A 23,192-nucleotide genomic window follows, 5' to 3' on the forward strand; every position below is an offset into this window, starting at 1 on the left:
ACAAAAGTTAACGCAAGCCCAGTTGCCCACCCTTGCACCATCTACTACTTGCTGCACATAATAAAATAGAATGTGTAGACAAATAATAAAATTAGTAACATAAATTTACAATCACAAAAATTCCATCATTCCACTTCAGTGAACATGTAGCGAGCCTATGTAGCTACCCTAGCATAGAGAGAACAAAACTCAAGCAACCCGGTCAAGCTTCTCCTATAAATCATGATATTTACCATGGAAAGAATTTACTTATCCATAGACATAATACTATGTTTATCGCACATTGAATTGAATAAGGTTTTCAAAATGATATCTACTATTGCTACAATGTTAATGATTGTTCAGATGTTCATGGCATACCTTTTTTATCATGTTCCACTAACCATCCTTTGGACAACAGAAACTGTCAGATCCAGTGCCACGGTACTTCAGCTACATAAACAAAAAATAGAACATGGTTATTATTATTATTATTAAAAAATGCATCAGATTTGCAAAAACAAAACAAAACAGAATGACATATGGAAGAAGGATTACAGTGGGAGCTGGCAGAACTCTAGCCTGAACTGAAGTAGGACGATAATCAACCTCCATGCCAAATTCACTTGCACGCTCAGTTTTATTGTAGTCATTTTGCTCAACAATCTAAGCAAAAGGAATTTAGAGAGCTTTAAGTTTGTTTTCCAATAGTTTAATCAGATAAAACACAAAAAAATACAGAAATAGCAAGAACCTGACAAATGTTGTCCTCGCGGAGAGATGGGCGCTGGCAGGTGGAGTCCATTAGTTTAGAGACCTGTTGGCCTTCCAACTTCTTCCGGTATTTCTGTTCAGCTACTATCTTGCAAACCTGAAATCCAAATGGAAATTAAGAAACAAGAGCAGACTATAGAAGGTAAAAGAGTCCTGAAGCATAGGCTAAGGTTAGTCCAAGTTCATAGTTAGCAAACCTCCATAGGGAGGTAATTCGGCCTCTGATCACTGCCAACTTGGAGGCATGGGAGAAAATCATAGTGCATTTCCAGATGGTATGCCTCTCTGAAGTAATCTGCTACGGACTTCTGAACTCCAGCAGATGATTCAAAGCTGTTGATTTGAAGAAAAAAATATTAAAATAAACAATAACTGCAAGAAGTTGATCCCGACATTTCTGAACTGGGCAGGCTAGGATGTTCTATTGATATATTCAACATAGGAAAAAGCGTGAGGTCCTACAACTGTGAAGATGGAGGACTGTTTGTGAAGCTGGCAATCCGGTACTTCTGGCGTGTGTCTCCTCGGTGTGTGACTTCAATCCTCACACCCTTGAGGGCTTTCTTGAGCTGCAAACTCAAGCCTCATCCATCACAAGTGTGATCATGCACAATGCTCTTTGTGTGGGATCATAGCGGGCGGTAGGGGATTGCGGAGGGCGGTTGGGGATTGCGGCGGGCGGGCGTGGGGGAGGCGGGGGCCCCTATCCTTATCTAGGCAGAGGTTGCGGAGGGCGGCTGCCGCGGCGGCGGGGATCACGGCAGGCGGTAGGGGATTGCGGAGGGCGGTTGGGGATTGCGGAGGGCGGGCGTGGGGGAGGCGGGGGCAGTCTACAATGCTCTTTGTGTGGGAAAAATGCCTACCTTGACAAGATCCATGGAAGTAATACTTCTAAAGGTCCTGTTATCTTTGTTCAGAATCTCCATCACAAAGTCAATCAGTGGCAGGGGTCGAATGAAAGCTGATGAAGAAATGTCTGCAATGGAAAATATGCAGCCGTCAACAACTTAAAACATATAAAAAATTGAAACACAAAAGTACAGACGTTTCAATTGATCTCACTATATGCCAACCAGCCATATGAAATCAAATTGCACAGGGCTGGTCATTTCTAACATATAAGCATCACAAACGTGTTTTTTCTCAAGATATCACAGAAAACTTGGACAGTGCATACCTCACAAGGCCGATAGCAACTGAAACCAACCAGTCTCCAACCAAGCCTCACTATTTTGAAGAACTTCCCCAGGAACTGAATTATCAGTATCTGCCAAAGACGAGAGCAACTTTATAACCATGGACAGAGGTGATACCAATGGAGAGAATCTATATCGTCTGTTACCTGAAATACTGTCGTTATACCGATTATTCCCATGAACAGGTGATTCTTCGTGACCCCTTTGAAGACATTCTTTTCCTCGGGTTTTCGTGCATTGAACTCATTGAAGATCTGGCATAAAAAACACACCCAAGTTAACTCAAACCTTCGTTCCAGATCTACATGGAGTTAACACGGGCCATAAATCATCAAAATAATCTATATTTTCATAGCAAATTCACTCTGGTATGGTTCAACTTCGTACAAGCAAGACAACAGGTTAATATATGGTCAGTCAAGGGCCTAGATTCTAGGAGGTTAAAGCTGGCCACATTAAATTACTGGAACAAACCAAAATGCAAAGAAAAATAGTGAGTCACTGAAAATTGACCAAAAACAGACCAAGTGAAGCGCATATAACCAGCTTCCACATAACTTATGCCATACCTGAAATTCGACTATGGTAAAGCAATGAATAGCTTATAACGAGTCCTTACGTGAAGAAAAATATCCATGTAGTATCAATGCTAGGGTACACATTAGTCCCTTTTGGGGGAAAACTACTATCAATTTATAGTCAACTTAATATTGATTCTTTTCTTTTGGGAACAATCCAATGTCAGTATGTATTTGTCTAAAAGGTGAAGCAAGATTCGTCCACTAATGTTCTGTTATGATTCTTAAATTATTGAAGAACAAATACTCCACTGGCAAAATACAAATGTGTTGAAGATGAAAGTATTTGTTACCTTCTCAGCATCAGATCGGCTTTCATTCTGCAGACGCAGAATCCTTACTCCATCAAAATCGAAAATCAGAAGAATTGCTACTTGGTAAAGGGCCTGTGTAAAATTCCAAACATATCAGAACAACAAAGAGTTTTTAACAGAATCCAATTGTATAATGAAGGAATACTAACCTGAACAAACAAGTTTCTCCACATGATATTTGTAACAAGAGGTTCCCTGCAGTAGAAAAGTATGGGTAAAAATGTTTCCAAATTCAAAAAGCATAGTATATAGGTATTGGACACAATGTTGTCAACAAGAAATTTTGGATCATTTGACATGCCTTCGACCAACAGGATTTCTCTTCATAAGGTTGTCTGTTGGAGGCTCGGTTGCTAATGCAAGAGCTCCAAGTGTGTCCATTATGAGGTTCACCCACAGAAGCTGAAAAGTGAAAGAAGTATATGATACTGATGAGAAACAGCCTGGAAATACATGTGTCTCAGGTAAAATGTTGTGTCCAGCTATTAAATGCACTCGGCTACTCCACTGTACTACTGGAGTAGTACGCTGGTAGGACAGGAGCAGGAGCGGGACCTCACACCGCACCTGGAGCTGGAGGCTGGAGGAGGAAGAAGGGGCACGCTCACTCATCACAAGTCACAGCCACACCACACATGAGCTGTGGCATTAATGGATCATCATCAGAGGAGGAGGGGAAGTAAGCGGTCCGGGTCCCAGCCCTCCTCTGAAACGAACCAAACAACCTAGACCAGGTAGGAGGAAGATGGAGATTCATGGAAAAGGGAGAAAAGGTAGCAAAGGATCGGCTCATCTCCTCTCCTCTCCTCTGACCCTGTCCAACTGTCCCGGTCCCTGTTCATGCTAGCTCTGGCTGCGTCTGCTAGTATAGGAGAGCAAAATACAATCCAATCCAATTCTATGCAGTAAGCGCTACCTACAAGCTCACCTTCACGTACATGGGCCCAGCTCCGGACGCGGCCTCCTCCGTCGGCGCCTTGCTCCTGGAGGCGCTCGCAGCGGCGAGGGGACCTCTCCAACCACCTGCGCTCTGCACGGATCGAGAGCGCACTGCATCGGTCACCCGCCCCGGCGGGGTCCAGCGGCCTGCGAAGATATCGAGGTCCGGCGGGAATAGGGACTCGACGGCGAGGTCGGGAGGAGGAGCGCGACGCGGGGGCCTGCTGCTGCGCCGCCATCTTTGCCTCCGGCGTCACCGTTGTCGTCATGGAGCCCGCGGGCTCGGTCACCTCGAGGTCGTAAGCCGCAAGGCCAGAGGCGAACCTCCGTGTGGCGGTGGCCGGTGTAGATGGCGCGATGGCTACACAAGTGCGGATGATCGAGGGAGGAGGGCGCCCCCTATCCTTATCTAGGTAGAGGTTGCGGAGGGCGGCTGCCGCGGCGGCGGGGATCACGGCGGGCGGTAGGGGATTGCGGAGGGCGGTTGGGGATTGCGGCGGGCGGGCGTGGGGGAGGCGGGGGGCCCCTATCCTTATCTAGGCAGAGGTTGCGGAGGGCGGCTGCCGCGGCGGCGGGGATCACGGCGGGCGGTAGGGGATTGCGGAGGGCGGTTGGGGATTGCGGAGGGCGGGCGTGGGGGAGGCGGGGGCAGTCTACATTAGGCTCTTAATAGTTGTAGAGATTTCTTTTATACGTTTATGGGCTACCGCGCCTTATTTTACTGGGATAGTCGACCCGATTGCTCGTGCTCGTTCTCCGTTATGGGCCGCAAATTCTTTTCGGCCCGGCCTGGCCCGCCTCTCGGCGCCCGGCACGCGCCGGCGCCGCAGTCGGCGCCCCAGCCCCTCCCTGCCCTCCGCTTTGCTCTCCATCTAGCCCCCACGACCCTCCTCTCCGCTCGTCCGCCACCGCCACCGCCACCGCCACCGCCGCGCCGCTTCTCGTCGTCGCCAGAAACGAAGCAGGGCTCCGCGCTACCCCGCTGATCTTGCGCTTGAAGATCAATCAGTCCGTTGACGCAGTTCTCTACGTGCAGGGGCGGAGGGCCCATTATCCATCTGGCCCAAGCGCCTCGCCCTTTCTCCACGACTTCAACCCAGGCAGCCTCCGCCCCGTCACCCGCCGCCGCGGTCACAGACCTCTGCCGTCGACCCACGGACCGCGGTCCGGCTCCAGCCTCCACCCGCCCGCCGTCCTCCTCCGTCGCGACCCGCGGACCGCGGTCCGGCTCCAGCCTCCACCCGCCCGCCCACCGCCCACCGGCTTCCGGCCTCCGCCCGCCGTGGGCGGCCTCTGCCCTCAGCCCACCTGGCCATCTCCGCATCCGGCCCCCGGCCTCCGGTCTCCAGTCGCCCCCGGCTTCTGGTCTCTGCCCCCGCAGTGGTCGTGCCCCACTGGGCTGAGGAGGAACAGCTTCCGGTTCCTGGTGCTGATCTTGAACGGCGCGGCGCTCAGGTCGGAGGAGGCGTTGCCGGCGAGACTGAGGTCGCAGAAGGAGCCATACCAAAAAAAATCGTCCTCCGCTACTGCCTACGTGACAAAAAATCCTGCGGAGACCTGGCAGAAGTCGCCCGGTCTCCCCCGCCTCTGGCTTGGCCTCGCCATTTACGCTACACCTTGAGATTTTTATTCACTCCATCCAATCTGGCCCTGCGTTTCTAGATTTTGCGAGGGAAGACGCCAATTAGGAGCCTGAGGGTGCGACGGCCTAGGGTTTGTAGCTACTGGTGTCGTCGCGGCCTGTGGAGGCGGTAGGGGACAGCGACATCTGCAGCCATGGACGACAGCGAGCTCCATGAAGAGGAGAACCCAACCAATAGTGCCGTAGGTGAGCTTGACGATGCCCAGGACTTCATCACAACCAGTTATGCTTTTGGTTTGGTGTTGGTGCAAGTGCCGATGTCGGGCCGATTAGGGTTGTCAAATAGCTGGGCTCTGATGTGTTGGGTGTGCTATGTTAGCTAGTGTATTTGCTGGGCTTTGTGCACGGATCTGTGGTGCCTGTTTACAAATGGGATTTGATAAGCCGATGGCATGCTGTTTGGTGCTATATAGGATTAAATGTTCTTTTTTTATGTGTGGAAAATTTTAGTTGCTGGAGCTACAGGTAGCACCCATGTAAGATGAGGTGGTTAGCATGCTGATCTGCTATGGGCTTGTAATTGTGAAGTTGCAACCTTTAGAGTCAGGCTTTGAGAACCATAAAACTGCAAAATGGTTTTGAGTATGAAGATGATCCTCTGCAGGGTTAATGGTTCCATGATGGTCTTCTGTATTTTATGTGACGTGTTGAAATTAATTTGATGAAATGTTGGTTGAAACTAGCATTGCGATTCTCCGATGCTGCATTTTAATAATACTGAAAACATGTAACCCTCTGTTTGGGAATGCATTATGTCATCATTAACCCTCAGATTCTTAGTTATCTTAACAATTTCCTGAGGTCACTCCAAAACTGGACTCATTTGAAGCTAAGTGCAATTGATTGATTGAAACTAGCAATGAGTTTGTTTGAATAACCCCATCTTACTTATTAGTTATTACTGTTGTCATCCTTACAGATGACGATGACGACGAGGATTATGAGGAGCCTGGTGGAGGAAATCACTTATTGGGGTTTATGTTCGGCAATGTAGATGATTCTGGTGATTTAGATGCTGACTATCTTGATGAGGTAGACACTTCTTTATCTGTTTTTGTTGACATGCAAATGTCCTGTTTTTTGTTGTTTTTATTATTTTATTTCATGTGTCTGTCTCTAGGAGATGACATTCATTTTATTCGTTTCACCTTTTCAATTGTGTGGATGTCTGATATCTGTATCTGTTTTTGATCTTAGTGCATTCTCAATTGGTCATGATTTTATACAGATTTAACTTCTTTGTTGGTTCTCTTTTTCTTAACATTTTGATCCTTAGACTTGTGTTTTAGGGTGCTCGGTTGCTTTATAGGAACCATCATCACTATAAGAACCATATTCCTCTGATTAAATTAATTTAATTTGAGTTCTGGAAATGATGAGATAGGGAAATTCAATGCGACGAAACCAAATTTCTCAGTCCATGCATTGTAATTTTCTCGTAATTTGGATGTTTTTTGAATAATAGTTAGTAGAACTCACTAAATTTTAGCCAGAATAAAGGTTAGTTGCTAAACCTTAGGGTACTTTGGTTTTATTGTTTTTCCATTGTCTGCAGGAAACAAAGTCATTGTTTATTGTTTAGTTATGTTTATAATGCAATTTGGATGTTGCATTTATTTATACTTTTATTTTGCTTAACTCAGGATGCAAAGGAACACCTTTTTGCACTGGCAGATAAGCTTGGTCCATCTCTCAAAGACATTGACGTAAGTTATCTTATGCGTATAGTTAATCTTACTTATCTATTTCATTACCAAACAAGTTAATACTATGTTGTTTGCTAATTAGCTAATGAAGTCTTCTCCAGCACCAACTGATCCTTCCGAACAAGGTTAGTGACATATTACTGTTTCCATATAAGCTGCACCTACAGTTTTGAGAGTTATTCATCAAGCCAACTTTGCCATTGCTTAGGAAGACCTTATTCTTCTTTTTCGTGTCAAACTATGCACATAATTGATAACACATCTTTTTGTTGTTATGTAGACTATGATGAGAAGGCAGAAGATGCTGTTGATTATGAAGATATTGATGAAGAATATGATGGACCTGAAGTTGAGGCAACTACAGAGGAAGACAATGTGTTGTCAAAAAAGGATTACTTCTCTTCATCTACAGTGTATGCATCAGTCAACAGTACAGTTTCAGTGTTTGACGATGAAAACTACGATGAGGAAGAAGAACCACCCAATGATAATGAGCCTCCTGGTGATAGTGCTGCCCAAAATTTATCTTCAGGTGATACTGGATAATGTGCCTAATGTTTTCAAGTTCCATTTATGTTAGCATTCATCCTATTTTTCTTACTACTTTATCGTTTCCATGCTGCCCCTTTTATTTGTTCCTTCTATCTAGTGATTAAACATTTGTAGCTTGGCACCTCCGTTTTGGTCTGCAACTGTATTTGTCTTTATATTTGCATGTCCAACCTCCCTTCTGCTGGCTTGGGCAAGCGTTGATGGTAGCGATGAAGTCTGTTCCAGTCTAACTCTAATAAAATGAACTGAAGACTTGACCATCTTTTTTTCACCTTTTTCTATTGTGATCATAGACTCTAGTTTGGCGTAAACTTCTGTTATGATCGCTAGATCAGTGAGGGATTGGAGAGGGTATCGATGGGTAGGAACGTCGGCCGGGGGCCTCTGCCCACGGCCTAGCAAGAGGAGGGTTTCTCCCTTCTAATTCTTGCTTAATTTATTTCTCATCCATTGATTACATAAATAGGCCAGCTGGCCGCCCCTATCTAGCTAGAGATCCTTATCTCCTTAAAACTCTCCTAAAAACTCTCAACAAACTACTAACTGATAACCTTCCTAGATAATCTCAACTAATCTTCTAATCTTATCTCTAACTATCCTTATCTAATCCCCCTTGGAGGGCCCATGGTTGCTGCTGCTGCAGCCCCTCCGTGGGCCTCCTTAGGCCCTGAAACTACACCCCTCCTGGATAAGCAACTCGTCCTCGAGCTGTAGCATGACGGGTGCTCAAAGATCGAGTCTACTTGACCCAAAACTAGACACCTAGAAGACAAACCTTTTACATCTCGACTTATCTTATTATTCCGAATCTGAATTTTTTTGACCCCATAAGATAAGGCGGACACCCTCCGCGCATTGGACTTGCACGTGTGTAGCCTCCTGGATCACATGGACGCCATCTGGACGAAAGGGAAGCACATGGACGGGCTCCTGGAGTAGGTCGCAACAATAACCAGCGGAGGCGCCCTCGTGGCGGCCGGTAGCGGAATGTGGTGGCGCTAAATAGTGCGCCCTTGTCGATGACGAGGGGAGTGCCTTCCCTACCGCCGCTGTCGTAGAGTTGAAGTTCGTCGCCCGTGGGACACGTACCATGCTCACACTTGGAGATAGCGGCCCGGTGCCGCTGCTGATGGCCGTCCGACAGGGCGAGGTCGCACCCCTGTGTGCCGAGGTCAACCGTCACCAAGGCTGCCTCGAGCATCTGCCGGCGCATCTCCCGCACTCTCCGTCGTGTAAGGAAGCCACAAGCAGCAGCCTGTATGCCCACAGCCGCTGACGTCTGGAGCCATGCGGACAACACCAGCTGGTGCTGCTCATGTTGCACTACTGCGGTGATTTGCAACAGCCCTTGCTCAACCTTCTGGAGCGTGGCTTGCATCTTTGCGAGATCAGCCCTAATGTTGGTCCACAAGTCCCCCATCGATGGAGCTAGTGATTGCTGAGCCGTGGCTGCCCCTAGTGGCGTCGCCCATGGGGACGGAGACGCCGTCAATGAAAATGATGTGACGAAATTTGGCGTTGTCCTTGGGGATGGGCATGCCGGCGTCCATGATGTGGTGTCAAAATTAGCAGGCTATGCTGCCCATTGAGATAGGGACGCCAGTTGCCAGGATGGCGTGACGAAGGTGGCATGCGGCGCAACCCATGGAGATGGTGACATCGGTTGCCAGGACGGCGTGACGAAGGTGACATGCGGCGCCATTTCATGGAGATGGGGACGCCGGTTGCCAGGATGACACCGCGAAATTGGCAGCAGAAGCCATGGGATCAGATCGAAACCCAAGCTATCCGATACCAGATGTTATGATCGCTAGATCGGTGAGGGATTGGAGAAGAGTATCGATGGGTAGGAACGTCGGCCGGGGGCCTCCGCCCATGGCCGAGCAAGAGGAGGGTTTCTCCCTTCTAATTCTTGCTTACTTTATTTCTCATCCATTGATTACATAAATAGGCCAGCTGGCCGCCCCTATCTAGCTAGAGATCCTTATCTCCTTAAAACTCTCAACAAACTACTAACTGATAACCTTCCTAGATAATCTCAACTAATCTCCTAAATAATCTCAACTAATATTCTAATCTTATCTCTAACTATCCTTATCTAATCCCCTTGGAGGCCCCATGGTTGCTGCTGCCGCCGCAGCCCCTCCGTGGGCCTCCTTAGGCCCTGACAACTTCACTTTAAATTATTGAAGATGAAAACTTGTCAGAATGTTATGCAACCTTTTTGTTCAAGCAAACTTGATTTTAATTGCCGAGCACATGTTATAAAATAAAAGAACATTTTTTTGTTTTTTTCTTGAAACAACTAGAGCATTCATCTGTCAGCTCTAACACATCGAATTTCAATCTTTTTATCTATTAATATTTGTTATAGCTAAGCTAACTGACTTGATTCTCATTTCTCTTAATCTTTTTGGATATAGTTTCTATCGAGCAGGCAGATACGACAACCTCAAGCGATAACCTTGCCATGGAAAAGATTGGCTTGTTATCACATCCAGAGGAAAACATGGACTTTGAATATGAAGATTTGGAGGTATATGAAGCCTGAACCTAGAAATTAACATTGCATTGTCCTGTATCATATTTGTATAATTAAAGCACTTCTCTTATTCATCTCTAATTAAGCAGAATGAAAAGGGCACTGGGGAAGGCCAGCTTGAGCCTGAAAGTGCAACTTCCCTTCCTGTTTTATGCATAGAGGATGGGAACGCTATCCTGAGATTCTCTGAAATTTTTGGTATCCAAGAGCCTGTAAGAAAAGTGAAGACAGATCACCACAAACGACCAGTGGATAAAGGTATTGTGCATGTTGCAACAAAAAGATCCAAGAAGCACCATCCTCCCCCATGTATGCAAGACATTGATAGATAGATGGTAGCTGGAGGGTGTTACCTGAAAGCAATGGTTACTGAGCATAATTATCCTTACTGCTTATGTTTTCACTTTGAGATGAAAAAAATTAACTGCCACTGTCTATGTCAATGGTTTATACTTATCATTTCTAAAATCTGATTTTCCAATATGTTCATTATGTCTGAGGGCAAGTATCTGATTTTTTGGAACAGTAGTTCTATAGAAATTGGCTCCTGATTGGGCCTAGTTATTATTATCGTGTTTTGAAACTAGGCCAAAAACAAATGCGTGTCTTATTTGCCTTGTAGTTCCTATGACCGTAAAAAGATATAGCCTATCAAAAGGGCCAACTATATGGAAAGGCAAGCAATTGTTGGCTTATTTCTTTCAGGTCTTCTAATTTATTGGCGTGAAGAAAAAAAATATTGATATGTGAACCTAATCTGCATCTGTATGACTTCTAGTTTGATCAATTTATCCTTTTGCAGCATAACCATTGTTTACAATTGCTTTACTTTCTGCTGATTTCCACAAAAGGAATGTATTATGTATCTGATCTTTTTTACTGCTATGTATGTACTTCTGTTTTTCCTGACATCAAACTACCACAAGGCTTTGTTGCTCCTATGTGCCACAAGTCAATAGCTTGTTATCACAGTTATTCCAGATCAAAACATTTGAATACATTTAATATCATATTTGTCTTGTTGTAATTACTTCCAGAGCTTCAGATCGCAAATGTTGCTGACAATGTTGAAGAAGATGAGGAACTAATTCTCCGGAGCACTATGCAAAATTTCTCAACTTTGAAGCACATTCATGTGAATGAAGATTTTGTTGAGAGTGACAGTGATGAGTCTATTTCTGATGTCACTTTAAGGCTAAAGGATTCATGTCTTTCAGAACAACCAATGAAAGATGTGCATATGGATATTCGTATTGTCCAGCGATCTCCAACTTGTCCTGATTTTTATCCACTTGAGCATTATGATTGGGAAAGTGATATCATTTGGAACAATTCACCAGCAACTGATCAGCAGGCTTATGCAAAAATCTGTGAATCTGAAGAGAGTGAGGACACTCATGGTGAAGACCAGGGTAAGGATTATGGCCAGGCCTCCAGGTGTTGGGATGTACAGAGTAAAACCAATGGTTCTCCAGTAATTAAAGAGACTTTTTGTTGTACAGAAATGCCTGCTCCAGCTAACTACTGCCCCCCTGGGAAAAGTTACCCTCCATTGACAAACGAAGATAACTTAGATCACATAATGCCAAATAACTTAGATGATGCAGTTAAAATTGACACCATGGTGCGTTTAAATAACCTTAGTGTACTAAACAGGGAATTATTAGAAGGATCATGGTTGGACAACATAATTTGGGATCCTAATGAGGTTACCCCAAAGCCTAAACTGATCTTTGACCTCAAAGATGATCATATGCTTTTTGAGATCCTAGATGAAAAGAATGTGGACCATCTCCAGTCTCATGCTCGTGCTATGATTGTTAGCCAGTCAACTAAGACTTCAACACCAACAGTTGACAATTTTGGCGATCAACCAAAGCCATTGAGTGGCAGGTTCAACATCTCCAATGACAAGTTTTATTCAAATAGGAAGACTCCACAACAAGCTAAATCTCATACTAAAAAACGCGCTTTAATGGGCATAAAGGTGGTGCATTCTGCTCCAGCTCATAAGCTGCAAACCATGAAGCCAGTGTTGAGCAAGTATGAGGCCTCCATCCCTTCCTGTCAAATTATGATTATGTGCATCCATGATTTCTCATTTTCTATTGTCTTACAAGCCTATACTCAAATGGATTTTTCATGCTTTCAACTGTTACATTGTTACTCCCTCCGGTGTCCTATTAATCGTCGTTTAGGACAATGAGTCAATGACATGGCCCCCAAAATATAGCTTTGACGAATACTTTTTTGTTAAAATACAAATAAACTCTTAATACATTTATACTTTTATAAAAGCACTTTTTAAGACAAATCGATGTATATAAATATTAGGTTTCAAAACTAAATGACAAAATAGTTATTTGTAGTCAAAATTTTATAAGTTTGATTTGGACCTTGTCCAAAACGATAATTAATAGGACACCAGAGGTAGTATTTCATTGACATGACTAGAAATCCAAGAGTGAATAATATATTTTTAGTAACATATTCCTTTTAACTGAATGTTCATTTAATTTTGATCCTTGATTTATATTTAGTGAAGAGAACAACTAGCAGTGGTTTGTTGTTCTGAGGAAATATTTCTGTAACTATGAATTTTCTTTAGCCTGCATGGTTGATGGAGATAGTTATGCTTCTGTTCAAGATAAAGGTAATCATAAAGTATTAGATGCACGGGCCTGTTTGTTTTAACTTTTTTAGCTTCTGACCACCAGAAGCTGCCGCAGACTACCAAACGCCCACAGCTTTTCAGCCCGCTTTTGTAAAAATCGCTTTGATGAAAACCGTTCGAAATCAATGTGAACACAGAATCGACTGAGTCACCACGATAGTAGGAATCCGTCATTTCCTAGATCCTAAAGCCTACGAACCCCTCCATCTTCCTCCACACGTAATCCCCACGTCACTTAGGGGGTGTTTGAATACACTAAAGCTCATAGTTAGAGATGAAGTTCCCTTTGGTCATGTCATGCTTATGTCGCCCACCACATATTTATTTTTTATTTGCATAGGGAACTATAGTGTATTAGTGTTTATTGAATTTTGCCCTATTTCATCTCTAATAACCAAAGGGCATGGTAGTATAACAATACATACCATGTGGGGTGATGAAAGAGGTCACGAGCTGGTCGGAATCTTTCATCCGGATTTGATGATAGCCGGAGTAGGCATCAAGGAAAGATAAAGTTTCACATCCCGCAATAGAGTCAACGATTTGATCGATCCGAGGTAGGGGGTAGGGAACTTTTAGACATGCTTTATTTAAAGCATTGTATTCTACACATCCTCCATTTCCCCCCTTCCTGACTAATATGTGATTCGTTAACCACTCGGGATGGAAAACCTCCTTGATGAATCCGGCCACCAAGAGCTTGTGAACCTCCTCCCCGATGACTCTGCGCTTTTCCTCGTTGAATCGGCGCAGGTGTTGTCTCACCGATCTGGAGCCGGCGCGGATGTCCAAGGAAATTATTAAGACCTCGCCCGAAGTAGAACTCCGCCTCGCCCGAAGTAGAACACAGCCTCGGGACAAACTCCGTCTCGCCCGAGCCTGGCCTTGGCTACTTGCTCCCCGCGAACCCCGCATGAGGCCACTCCTTCAACTGTGGCGCGCACGTCTTCGAATCCCAGAACGGGCTCGGTCGCGACCTCGGGCGGACTTTCGCCTCGCCCAGGCCCAGTTCTGACCTCGATATCTGCAAAGGAAAGGCGCCCAACGTCATTAGATACTGCGGAGTTGGCGCACTACTAGGGGGCTTTTTCCCATACTTAACACTGTGTTAACTACTACGGTATGAGCAACCCCCTCGCCAGGGGGGCTCGGGTGCGTGACCGAGCCCTCGGCCCTGGCCTCGGCTCTCAGCAGATATCGAGCGGGCACAAGTCAAACAACAACTACAAGACCATACTCCAAGCCATACCGTCTACAGGGGCATGACGACACCTCTTCACAGTACGCAACCAACTCCAGTCCTCAGGCAGCTCCCCTTAAGGCTATAAATAGGATAGCCTACGGCTTCAGGCAGGCAGGCGAACACTTCACAGTTTTCTCCTCCACCACGGTATTGGTACTTGCCTCAATCAACCCTAGGGACTTGGGATCCTTCCCTCTTCCGCTCAGCTTGTATTCCCTACTTCAAGCACTTAGGTGCAAGTAATATAAGTCTCATCCCCGCTCTGCTGGAAGTAGGGCCTTCTCTTGCCCGAACCAGGATAAAAGACTTGTGTCATCTTGCATCACCCATCTGGGTTAGGGACACACAACATTATTTCACTAGTCGGTTAGGTCCTCAGGTCCAGACACCGGCAATTGTATTCGATTCTTGTACCCCTTGGACAATCGTCATTATATGGTGCATGTTTTAGCATTTTTTGATTTTGGCATTTTTCACAAGTCTTCTACTGGAGCTTTAGGGTATGTTTGTTCTCCTTGCCCATCCTTGGTAGTGGGAGGAATTCCGCCAGAAGAGGGTAGCCACTTCGGTTTTCCTTCAAATAAAGGAAGTACTTGCAGGCTTGCACACTTTGCCCAAAAGTATGGCTAGGCAAAGGAACCACTAACCAGGATTGCATGTTTTTCTGTTGGTAATGGAACCAGACATGACCTTTGTTGTCATGCTTATGTCGCCCACTGCATTTTTTTTATTTGCATAGGGAACTTCACTATAGTGTTTATTGAATTTTGCCCTATTTCATCTCTAATAACCTCTCTGATTGTCAACTTTTTGCAGTAAGGAAATTGCAAACTTTCATAGACCAAGAGCTAAGTGGTACCCACATGAAAATAAAATTGCCTCTCAGTTACAAGGACCTGCTTGTAGCCATGGGAGGATGGCTGTTTTACTTATGTCATTGGGAGGAAAAGGAGTCAAGATTCTGGTCAATGCTGAGGACACTCCGGTCTCTGTCAAATTAAAAGCATCAAAGAAGTTCGGTTGGTATCCATTTACTACCCTCATTGTTTTTGTTTTTTTCTTTATTTGGAACTTTTTGTTAAGCTATCTTCTTTTTATCGACCAGTTGTTTGCTAGCTAATACATATACTATGTAATTTAAGCCCCCCCCCCCCCCCCCCCCCCCCCCAAAGGAAACACAAATGGTCATTTCCTCCAGTTTAATTAGTTTTCTTACTGAAAGAAACACGACACCAGGATATTAAATTGCTTGCCTTGACCTCTAGGGTCGATGATGTTATATATTTATACAGGCAACATAATTGACTATTATAAAAGGAATCCTACTCGGTTACAACATCTCAACCGACTCTGACTCTAAATGAACTAGACATACATCTTGTTCTGTTTTATCTCTAATCTCTAATGGGAGTCGATTTCTAATCTAGCCCAAGAGGATCTTGGACAGCTAAGGTCGTAGCCTATGTATAGCATATTCTAACACTCTCCTCGACCATAACTTGCACCAGTTAAGATTGTCTCTGAATGAAACTAGTTTTTGCATAGTTAGTGGCTTAGTAAAGCCATCTGCTGCCTGCAACTTGGTCCTTTGTAGATGTAGGGCCTGTTTGGTTTGTGGCTAACTGTGCCACACTTTGCCTAAGGTTAGTCGTCCGAATTGAAGAACTAAGGGGCTGTTTGGTTTGCGGCCTAAAGCGTCACAATGTGCCTAACTTTCCTGCCTAAGCTTAGTTCTTCAATTCGAGCGCCTAAGCTTAGGCAGATTGTGGCGCCTTAGGTAGGAAACCAAACAGACCGTAACCTTAGGCAAAAAAGTTAGGCAAAGTGTGGCAAGTTAGGCAGCGAACCAAACATGCCCGTAATTTGGACCTCCAAAAGTCCTTTAACTATTCTTTCTCTCAAAAAATAAAAATCAATCTCAACATGTTTCATACGGCCATGAACCAAAGTGATTGGACCCACGTCAACTCAACTCAAGTTAGGTCGTGTCTAATACAAATACTGTAAGGCACCATCAATGCTTCTGTACCTTGTTGCATCCTCTGACTCTAGTAGTTTACCTTCACCAATTCTTAACTTTTCTCAAGCATGGAGCGGAGTCGCAATAGGCTTGCAATTCATCATTCTAACTCTACCAAGCAAATCTGAAGCATACTTAGTCTGAGACAAGTGAATACCATCACCAGTTTTTTGTACATCAATTCTAAGGAAGTAGTGGAGCTGCCCTAGGTCCTTCAATGCAAACTCTAAACTCAAATCTCGAAGCATAGCAACAATACCATCCTGTGAAGAGCTAGCAACTACAATTTCATCGACATAGACCAAGAGAAATATTGAGACACTTCCCTTGGTATAAAAGAACAAAGAAGTATCCACCTTTGAAGCCTGAAAATCTAGATGCTATAATTTATCACCAAGTCGAGAATAATAGGCCCTTGGAGTTTGCGTCAGACCATAAATAGCTTTCGCTAGCTTACACATGATTAGGCTGTGATGTGCTCTCATATCCTGGTGGGGTGGTTGCTTCATGTAGACTTCCTCCTTCAGAATGTCATGAAAAAGCGTATTTTGAACATCAAGTTGCCTCAATATCCATCCTCTAAGGGTAGAACTATCCTGATAGTAGTCGCTTTGACCACAAGATTGAATGTCTCATAATTTATGCCATATCGCTGTTTAAAACCCTTTGCCACCAGCCTGGCTTTATATCTATCCAACATTTTGGCTGCCTTCTGTTTGATTCTATATACTCACTTGCAATCAATAGCATTCTTGGCCACATCAGCAGGAACTAGATGTCAAGTGTTATTTTTCATCAGCGCGTCAAATTCAGCATTCTTTCAATTATCATCACCTAGAGCTTCAGACAGGTCTTGAGGTTCACCAATGGTGGTAAAACACAATAGTTTTTCTATCTTGTAATCTTGCTCGATGATGCTGATTTGTGTAAACAACGGGAATGGGAGGTCGTTTAGCTGGAGCTGTTGGTCCTGATGAAACCGAGCACTCTGATGATACTGAATCATCTGAAGGTTTTGCTGCATTGCTGTCTGTGATGTTTGAGGGACCAAAGAGCTGCTAGCTTATGTCTTCATGGAATTTCGGTCCAGTCTCAACGTTTGCCTCATCAATGCTATGACTACAAGGGTGTTAGATTACCATATATGGTGTGTCTGTGTGTATATGTGGTATGGATACCTGCTAGGTATAGCAGGTCGGCCCCTGTATATGTTAGAGTCATATATGGTGTGTGTGTATATGGTTAGAGATACAGGGAGATCTTGTTTGGTTCTGTTTCTATAAGCCACGAGATATCATTTTTTTCTCTGGAATACGCAGGAGAACTGCACATTTTTGTATTAAGAAGAAAGAGAGAAGGGGGAAGATCCCCAAAATACAAACAATTCCCGAGACACACCGGGAACTAGGGAGAGCAGACTCCGACCACACAAGGGAGAGCAGACTCCTGCCACACCACCTACCACTAGGTCAGCAGCTCGTCTATATGGAAGAAACCAGACAGAGCTTTATCACCAGCCAAAGACAAACACAAAGCCTTGTCTCTAGCCACCCGAAGAGCAGCAACTAAGGTGCAGTTTGGTTCGCGAAATGTAACGTAAATGGTAATGATAATTATTCACACTTGAATACCTGCGGTAACAAATATGAATAGGCCGGTATCCATTTTTAGTGTGATATTCGATTACCGTTAGACTTAAACAAACATGATTTAACGTTGTCGGTTACCCATTACGTTACCAATATGTGAACCAAACGACACCTAATTTCTGAGGGGCTTTTCTGAGAATCTGGCTGTCGGTTACCCATTACGTTTAGGGTTTTAGGGGCCTGTTTGGCTCAGCTTATTTCTGAGGGGCTTTTCTGAGAATCTGGCTGTGGAGAGAATCTGAGTATTGTGGAGATTACATGCGGAGGAAGATAAAAGAGTCCATAGAATTTAGGATGTAGAAAGTGACGGTTTCCTACTATCACAACGACTCGACCGATTCTGTGTTCACGTTTATTTTAACAATTTTGACTAAAGTGATTTTCATAGAAGCGGGCTGAAAAGCTGGGCATTTGACAGTTTGCAGCAGCTTCTGGTGGCCAAAAGTTGAAAAAAGCTGAAACAAACAGTGAAACAGGGCCAATGACCCCTGAAAAAAAGCCCTGTACGCGGAGCTAGCTGAGTAATTTCCAGAAGCACAAACGAGATCTCATTTCCCTTACCTATTTATCTATCTATATAGGTCTCTCCAATTAATCAATCTATTATTTTGCGCTATCTCTATTGCTAACAGCATCCTAACCGACTCTAACTCTAAATGAACTGGATGCATGCAGTCCTGTTCTGTTTTATCTCTAACCTCTAATCCGAGTCGGTTTCTATTCTAGCCCAAGAGGATCTTGGACAACTAAGTTTGTAGCCTATGTATAGCATATTCTAACACTCACCACCTTAGCTTTTTGCAGAATTGAAGCCTTCTGAGAAGATCAAATTGTTCTGTTCTGGGAAAGAGCTTCAGGATGACATCTCGTTAGCAATGCAAAATGTGCGACCAAACTCCATTGTGCATGCTGTTCGCACTGAAGTGTACCTATGGCCAAAAGCACAGAAATTACCTGGTGAGGACAAGCCTCTACGCCCTCCTGGGGCTTTCAGGAAAAAAACTGACTTGTCTATCAAGGATGGACATGTTTTTTTAATGGAGTAAGTCCAATTTATTCCCCCTTATTGTATATTGAAGTTATAATTTCAATGAACTTTAATGCATATGACTTTATATAGGCGCTGATTTTTTGAATGTTAGTTGCTAGTTCAACGAAGTGGTATTACACAACTTTTGATGTGCCATGGTCTGTTAGTTGAAATTTGGTCATAGATATCTCTTGAATTATTTATGACCTACAAAATTGTAACTATAAGAATTCACATTGAAATATGGATTTTTTCTACCAGTTTTGTATCTCATTGAACTCATATATAGTCAACCGACTTATTAGCTAGAAGTTACTTCATCACATAGCTGTACTGATAGTGTTGCAAACTTTGGTTGAGATTTATAATATTTTATTAATAGTTACTAAGTCACAATTCTATGTACCTTTGAATACTACTCCAACGGATTTTCTATGATTTGATCACATACATCATAGATCCTTATATTAATTTATAGACTAAACTTGAACTTAGACAGTCAAATGATGGCTTATATTTTTGGGTGGAGGAATTACAATGTTTGAACTTTTAGATGATGCACCTTACAGTAATGGAGGGAGTATATGGGAGGTAGCTTCTTGGGTAGGTATTTCTGCTTGTGAATTGTGATTTGCTTGTTGGTATTGGGACTTTCTATCATGGTAGCACATGTGTTATTAACACATGACTGTAGATACTGTGAATAGAGAGCTCTGATACTTTACAACATCAACAACTACTACAAAGCCTTTTAGTCCCAAGCAAGTTGGGGTAGGCTAAGAGCTCTGATACTTTACAGTGATTTTTTTATTCTTTTTACTTCTATTTTGGCCAAGTGCTTATCATTATGTTTATATGTGCAAGGCTATGTTGGTTATGCACATTGTCAAATTTTGATTATGTTTTTTCGCCACTGTAGTAATTCATCTGTTGTTTATTGCCCTGAGTGCAGATATTGTGAAGAGAGACCTTTGCTTCTCTCGAATGCAGGAATGGGAGCCCGTCTCTGTACATATTACCAGAAAACTACCCCTACTGATCAGACAGCTGCATCACTGCGAAACAACAGTGATGGACTGGGCACAGTGCTTGCAATTGATCCTGCTGATAAATCCCCTTTTCTAGGAGAGATACATTCTGGGTCCCACCAATCTTGTCTTGAAACAAACATGTATAGATCACCTGTATTTCCCCATAAGGTTGCACCAACTGATTACTTATTAGTTCGTTCAGCCAAAGGGGCTCTTTCCCTCCGTCGCATTGACAAGCTATATGTTGTTGGCCAACAAGTAAGCTCTGGTGCCTGAAATACTATGTTCTGTATAAGCAGGATGTGCAATGTTTCCAACCCTTCCCTATCTGAAGTTTTTCATATTGTCAAGGATATGATCCCCTCACTGAATTCTCCGCTGTGGTGCATTCCCAAGCTTTGCACTGCAGACCATGTTCTGAAATATTCATTGCTTAGGTTTAGCTTGTGATTGTTTCTGTGTGGGACCTTTAGGCTTTACAGCTTTAGTGAACATAGCTGAAACATTGGATATTCCTTTGTTACAGTGGTAGAGATAGCTCTCGTCCATCATGTTTTGCATTTATGCTTGGCAGGGAAATTCAATTTCTTTTATTGATAAAATCTGCTATGAAGTTCAGTAATGTAGTATTGTAGTGTGTTGCATGTTTAGAAGCTTCTTTGGCGCAGTTTTAGCATGTCATGCATTTGTTGAATGATCCTACACGTTGGCAGTTTGTTGTCAGCATGTGAGAACAGAAGTACATGAGAATATCTGAACGTGAGCATTACAAATATGACTGGTATATGGTTATTGATTTCTGCGTAAAATTTGAAGAAACTATGTTCTGTATCCACTTTTTTTTCAAACAAATATAATACTCCTTGAGTTTTTTGTTTTTTTGTGTCAAGAATACTCCTCGAGTTCTTGCCATTTTCTGCTGTTGTTAGAACAATACATTGGAAATAAATCATCAGTGTTTAGGAGCTGTTCTGTATTGGAGCTTTAACGATTTCATCCCTAGGATAATAGTCATGGTTTCTTGCAGGAACCTCATATGGAAGTCTTTTCACCAGGGACTAAGAACATGCAAAATTATCTTCTGAACCGAGTTCTTGCATATGTTTATCGTGAGTTTCGTGCTAGAGAGAGGCCTGATGCTATTCCTCAGATTCGAGCTGACGAGTTACCCATACAAAGTCCTCTGACAGAAGCCATAGTGAAAAAACGATTGAAGCATTGTGCAGATTTGAAGGTATCTGTCTATCACACATTTTATTCATAGTTTCTTTATCTGTATATTTTTATTCTGGACTCTTATTCAACCATATTTAATGATCTCCTGCACTTCCTTACAGAAAGGACCAAAGGGGCATTTTTTCTGGACACAGAGACCTGATTTCCGGGTTCCATCAGAAGAAGAACTGAGGAGATTATTGACGCCAGAAAGTGTGAGTTTCTGCAAATTATTATTGCCCTCATGTTAATCTCAATCAATTGTTTCTTGTTGACATGTTTTTTCCACGAAAGGATGGCAAAAGCGTTGCTACAAGTTTTATCAGAAGAAGAAACAGAAAGAAGTATTGGTCCAGTTCTTTTAGGGAAACCAGGCCCAAAAACCCAACAACATCTCCCCCAAACACAACTACTAAAACAACAGAAGTTCTCCAAGGACAAACTCAACACCACTAGCCGCTCAGAAAAACAAACAATGAGCCAACTAAAATGAAATGGCCAAACCACTAAACAACTCATACTCCTGCTAACCAACTAAGCAACTATCACAACTAAGAACCAAACATCTACCAAGACTAAATGGCACCAACTTTGACAACAACTATCATGCTTCAAAGGTCTTGCATGCTGTCGCTCCAAACCTTTTCAACGCTCCTTTCACTAAAAACCTGTCAAGTCTTTTGTCAATCGCCAATACAACAACAGAACTGGATGACAAGCTTTATCTTTTGAAGAAATGCTTTATTTTGCACGTCGTGGAAATGCGAGTGCTTATTACGCTGTGCTGGCTTATATATGGACCACAAGCGCTGGTTATTATGCCATACCCACATTTCCAAATCTATAGGATGAAATGTCTTTAAAAATTGGGTCATCAGAGTAAGTTGACTGAGAATATATTTTTCTTATAGAAAGTTCTATTGAAAGCACCAATACCTAAATAATGAGGTTTATTCTTTGAAGGTTGCCTTACCTTCTTGACTTGGTGTTTAATAACAGTTCTCTTTTCAATCCGAAAATATGACGACGACTCAACTAAAATATCATTATCCAGGTTTGCTGTTATGAAAGTATGCAAGCTGGTTTGTATCGTCTCAAGCGCTTAGGAATTCTGAAGCTTACTCAGCCTGTTGGATTGGCTTCTGCCATGAATCAGCTTCCTGATGAGGCTATTGAGCTTGCTGCTGCATCACATATCGAGAGGGAACTGCAAATCACTAGCTGGAATCTTACAAGTAATTTCGTCGCTTGTACTAATCAGGTACCTTACTTTTTGTCTCATATGGTGTTTTACTCAAGTATTCAGTAATCCGGAACATCACTAGTTTTATTCAGTATCAGTTCATTGATGCACTCTATGCTTTAGAGAGACTACAGATAACCTTCATATGTATTCATTCCCGATTAATATCGGGAGATAAGGATCACTATTTGGTATCAACAGAAAGAAAACTTGTACAGGGTAATTAGTAGCTGCCATGCCCTGCTCGTGTTTCCCTTGTAACAGGCGCGGATGTTTTTAGTCCTTGTGTGAGGGTGTGTGGGGTCTCGGGTTGTGTGTGTGTATGAGTTTTTTGTATTCCTTTTTTCTCCTATTAATGAAATGATACACAGCTCTCCTGCGCGTCCGAGGTAATTAGTAGCTGCCATGCCCTGGTCGTGTTTCCCTTGTAACAGGCGCGGATGTTTTTAGTCCTTGTGTGAGGGTGTGTGTGGGTCTCGGGTTGTGTGTGTGTATGAGTTTTTTTGTATTCCTTTTTTCTCCTATTAATGAAATGATACGCATTTCCTATGTCAGTTGATTTATATTGAATACCCCCCTCGGCCTGTTGATCCTTGGATGTGACATGGTCCAGAAAAGTCAGCCGACTCCATGGCGATTCCCCTTGCCCACTGGGTAACTTAGTCTATATGAGATGGGTATTTTTTATTCCATTTGGGCTGAGCTACTGGAGAAGTAATAGAGATCTAGCGTTACAAGAATTATAAATTAAGCTCTGGAGAAGTCTAGTGATTCCATATGCTTAAAGGTTGAATAAATTTGTCCTGCAGTGAGCCAGATTCAGTTTTCCTGGTGTTTCTTTTTCCAAAAAAAGTTCTGAACTTTG

At 43.3% G+C, this 23,192-nt stretch overlaps 2 protein-coding genes across 2 annotated transcripts in view; one reads left to right on the forward strand and one right to left on the reverse strand.

Moving 5' to 3' along the window:
* Nucleotides 1–2,736: 2,736 nt before the first annotated feature.
* LOC103638719 (calcium-transporting ATPase 5, plasma membrane-type) lies at nt 2,737–3,269 on the reverse strand. The gene is made up of 3 exons (XM_020544092.2): nt 3,143–3,269; nt 2,991–3,036; nt 2,737–2,913 (listed from the first exon to the last, which is right to left on the reverse strand). The coding sequence occupies exons 1-3, from the start codon at nt 3,220–3,222 to the stop codon at nt 2,752–2,754; spliced, it is 288 nt and encodes a 95-aa protein (XP_020399681.1). The 5' UTR covers nt 3,223–3,269; the 3' UTR covers nt 2,737–2,751.
* A 1,258-nt stretch (nt 3,270–4,527) lies between these two features.
* LOC103638720 (transcription initiation factor TFIID subunit 1) overlaps nt 4,528–23,192 on the forward strand; it is a 29,975-nt gene continuing 11,310 nt past the window's right edge. The window contains exons 1-14 of the mRNA XM_008661557.2: nt 4,528–5,608; nt 6,342–6,454; nt 7,066–7,128; nt 7,211–7,253; nt 7,409–7,660; nt 10,104–10,216; nt 10,312–10,480; nt 11,260–12,265; nt 14,956–15,158; nt 18,613–18,850; nt 19,791–20,127; nt 20,897–21,103; nt 21,207–21,299; nt 22,139–22,345. Coding sequence (XP_008659779.1) covers nt 5,557–5,608; nt 6,342–6,454; nt 7,066–7,128; nt 7,211–7,253; nt 7,409–7,660; nt 10,104–10,216; nt 10,312–10,480; nt 11,260–12,265; nt 14,956–15,158; nt 18,613–18,850; nt 19,791–20,127; nt 20,897–21,103; nt 21,207–21,299; nt 22,139–22,345 — 3,096 coding nt within the window. The 5' untranslated portion in view covers nt 4,528–5,556. The remainder of the gene's footprint in view (nt 5,609–6,341; nt 6,455–7,065; nt 7,129–7,210; nt 7,254–7,408; nt 7,661–10,103; nt 10,217–10,311; nt 10,481–11,259; nt 12,266–14,955; nt 15,159–18,612; nt 18,851–19,790; nt 20,128–20,896; nt 21,104–21,206; nt 21,300–22,138; nt 22,346–23,192) is intronic.

This window comes from Zea mays, chromosome 9, assembly GCF_902167145.1.
Source record: "Zea mays cultivar B73 chromosome 9, Zm-B73-REFERENCE-NAM-5.0, whole genome shotgun sequence".
NCBI lineage: Eukaryota > Viridiplantae > Streptophyta > Magnoliopsida > Poales > Poaceae > Zea > Zea mays.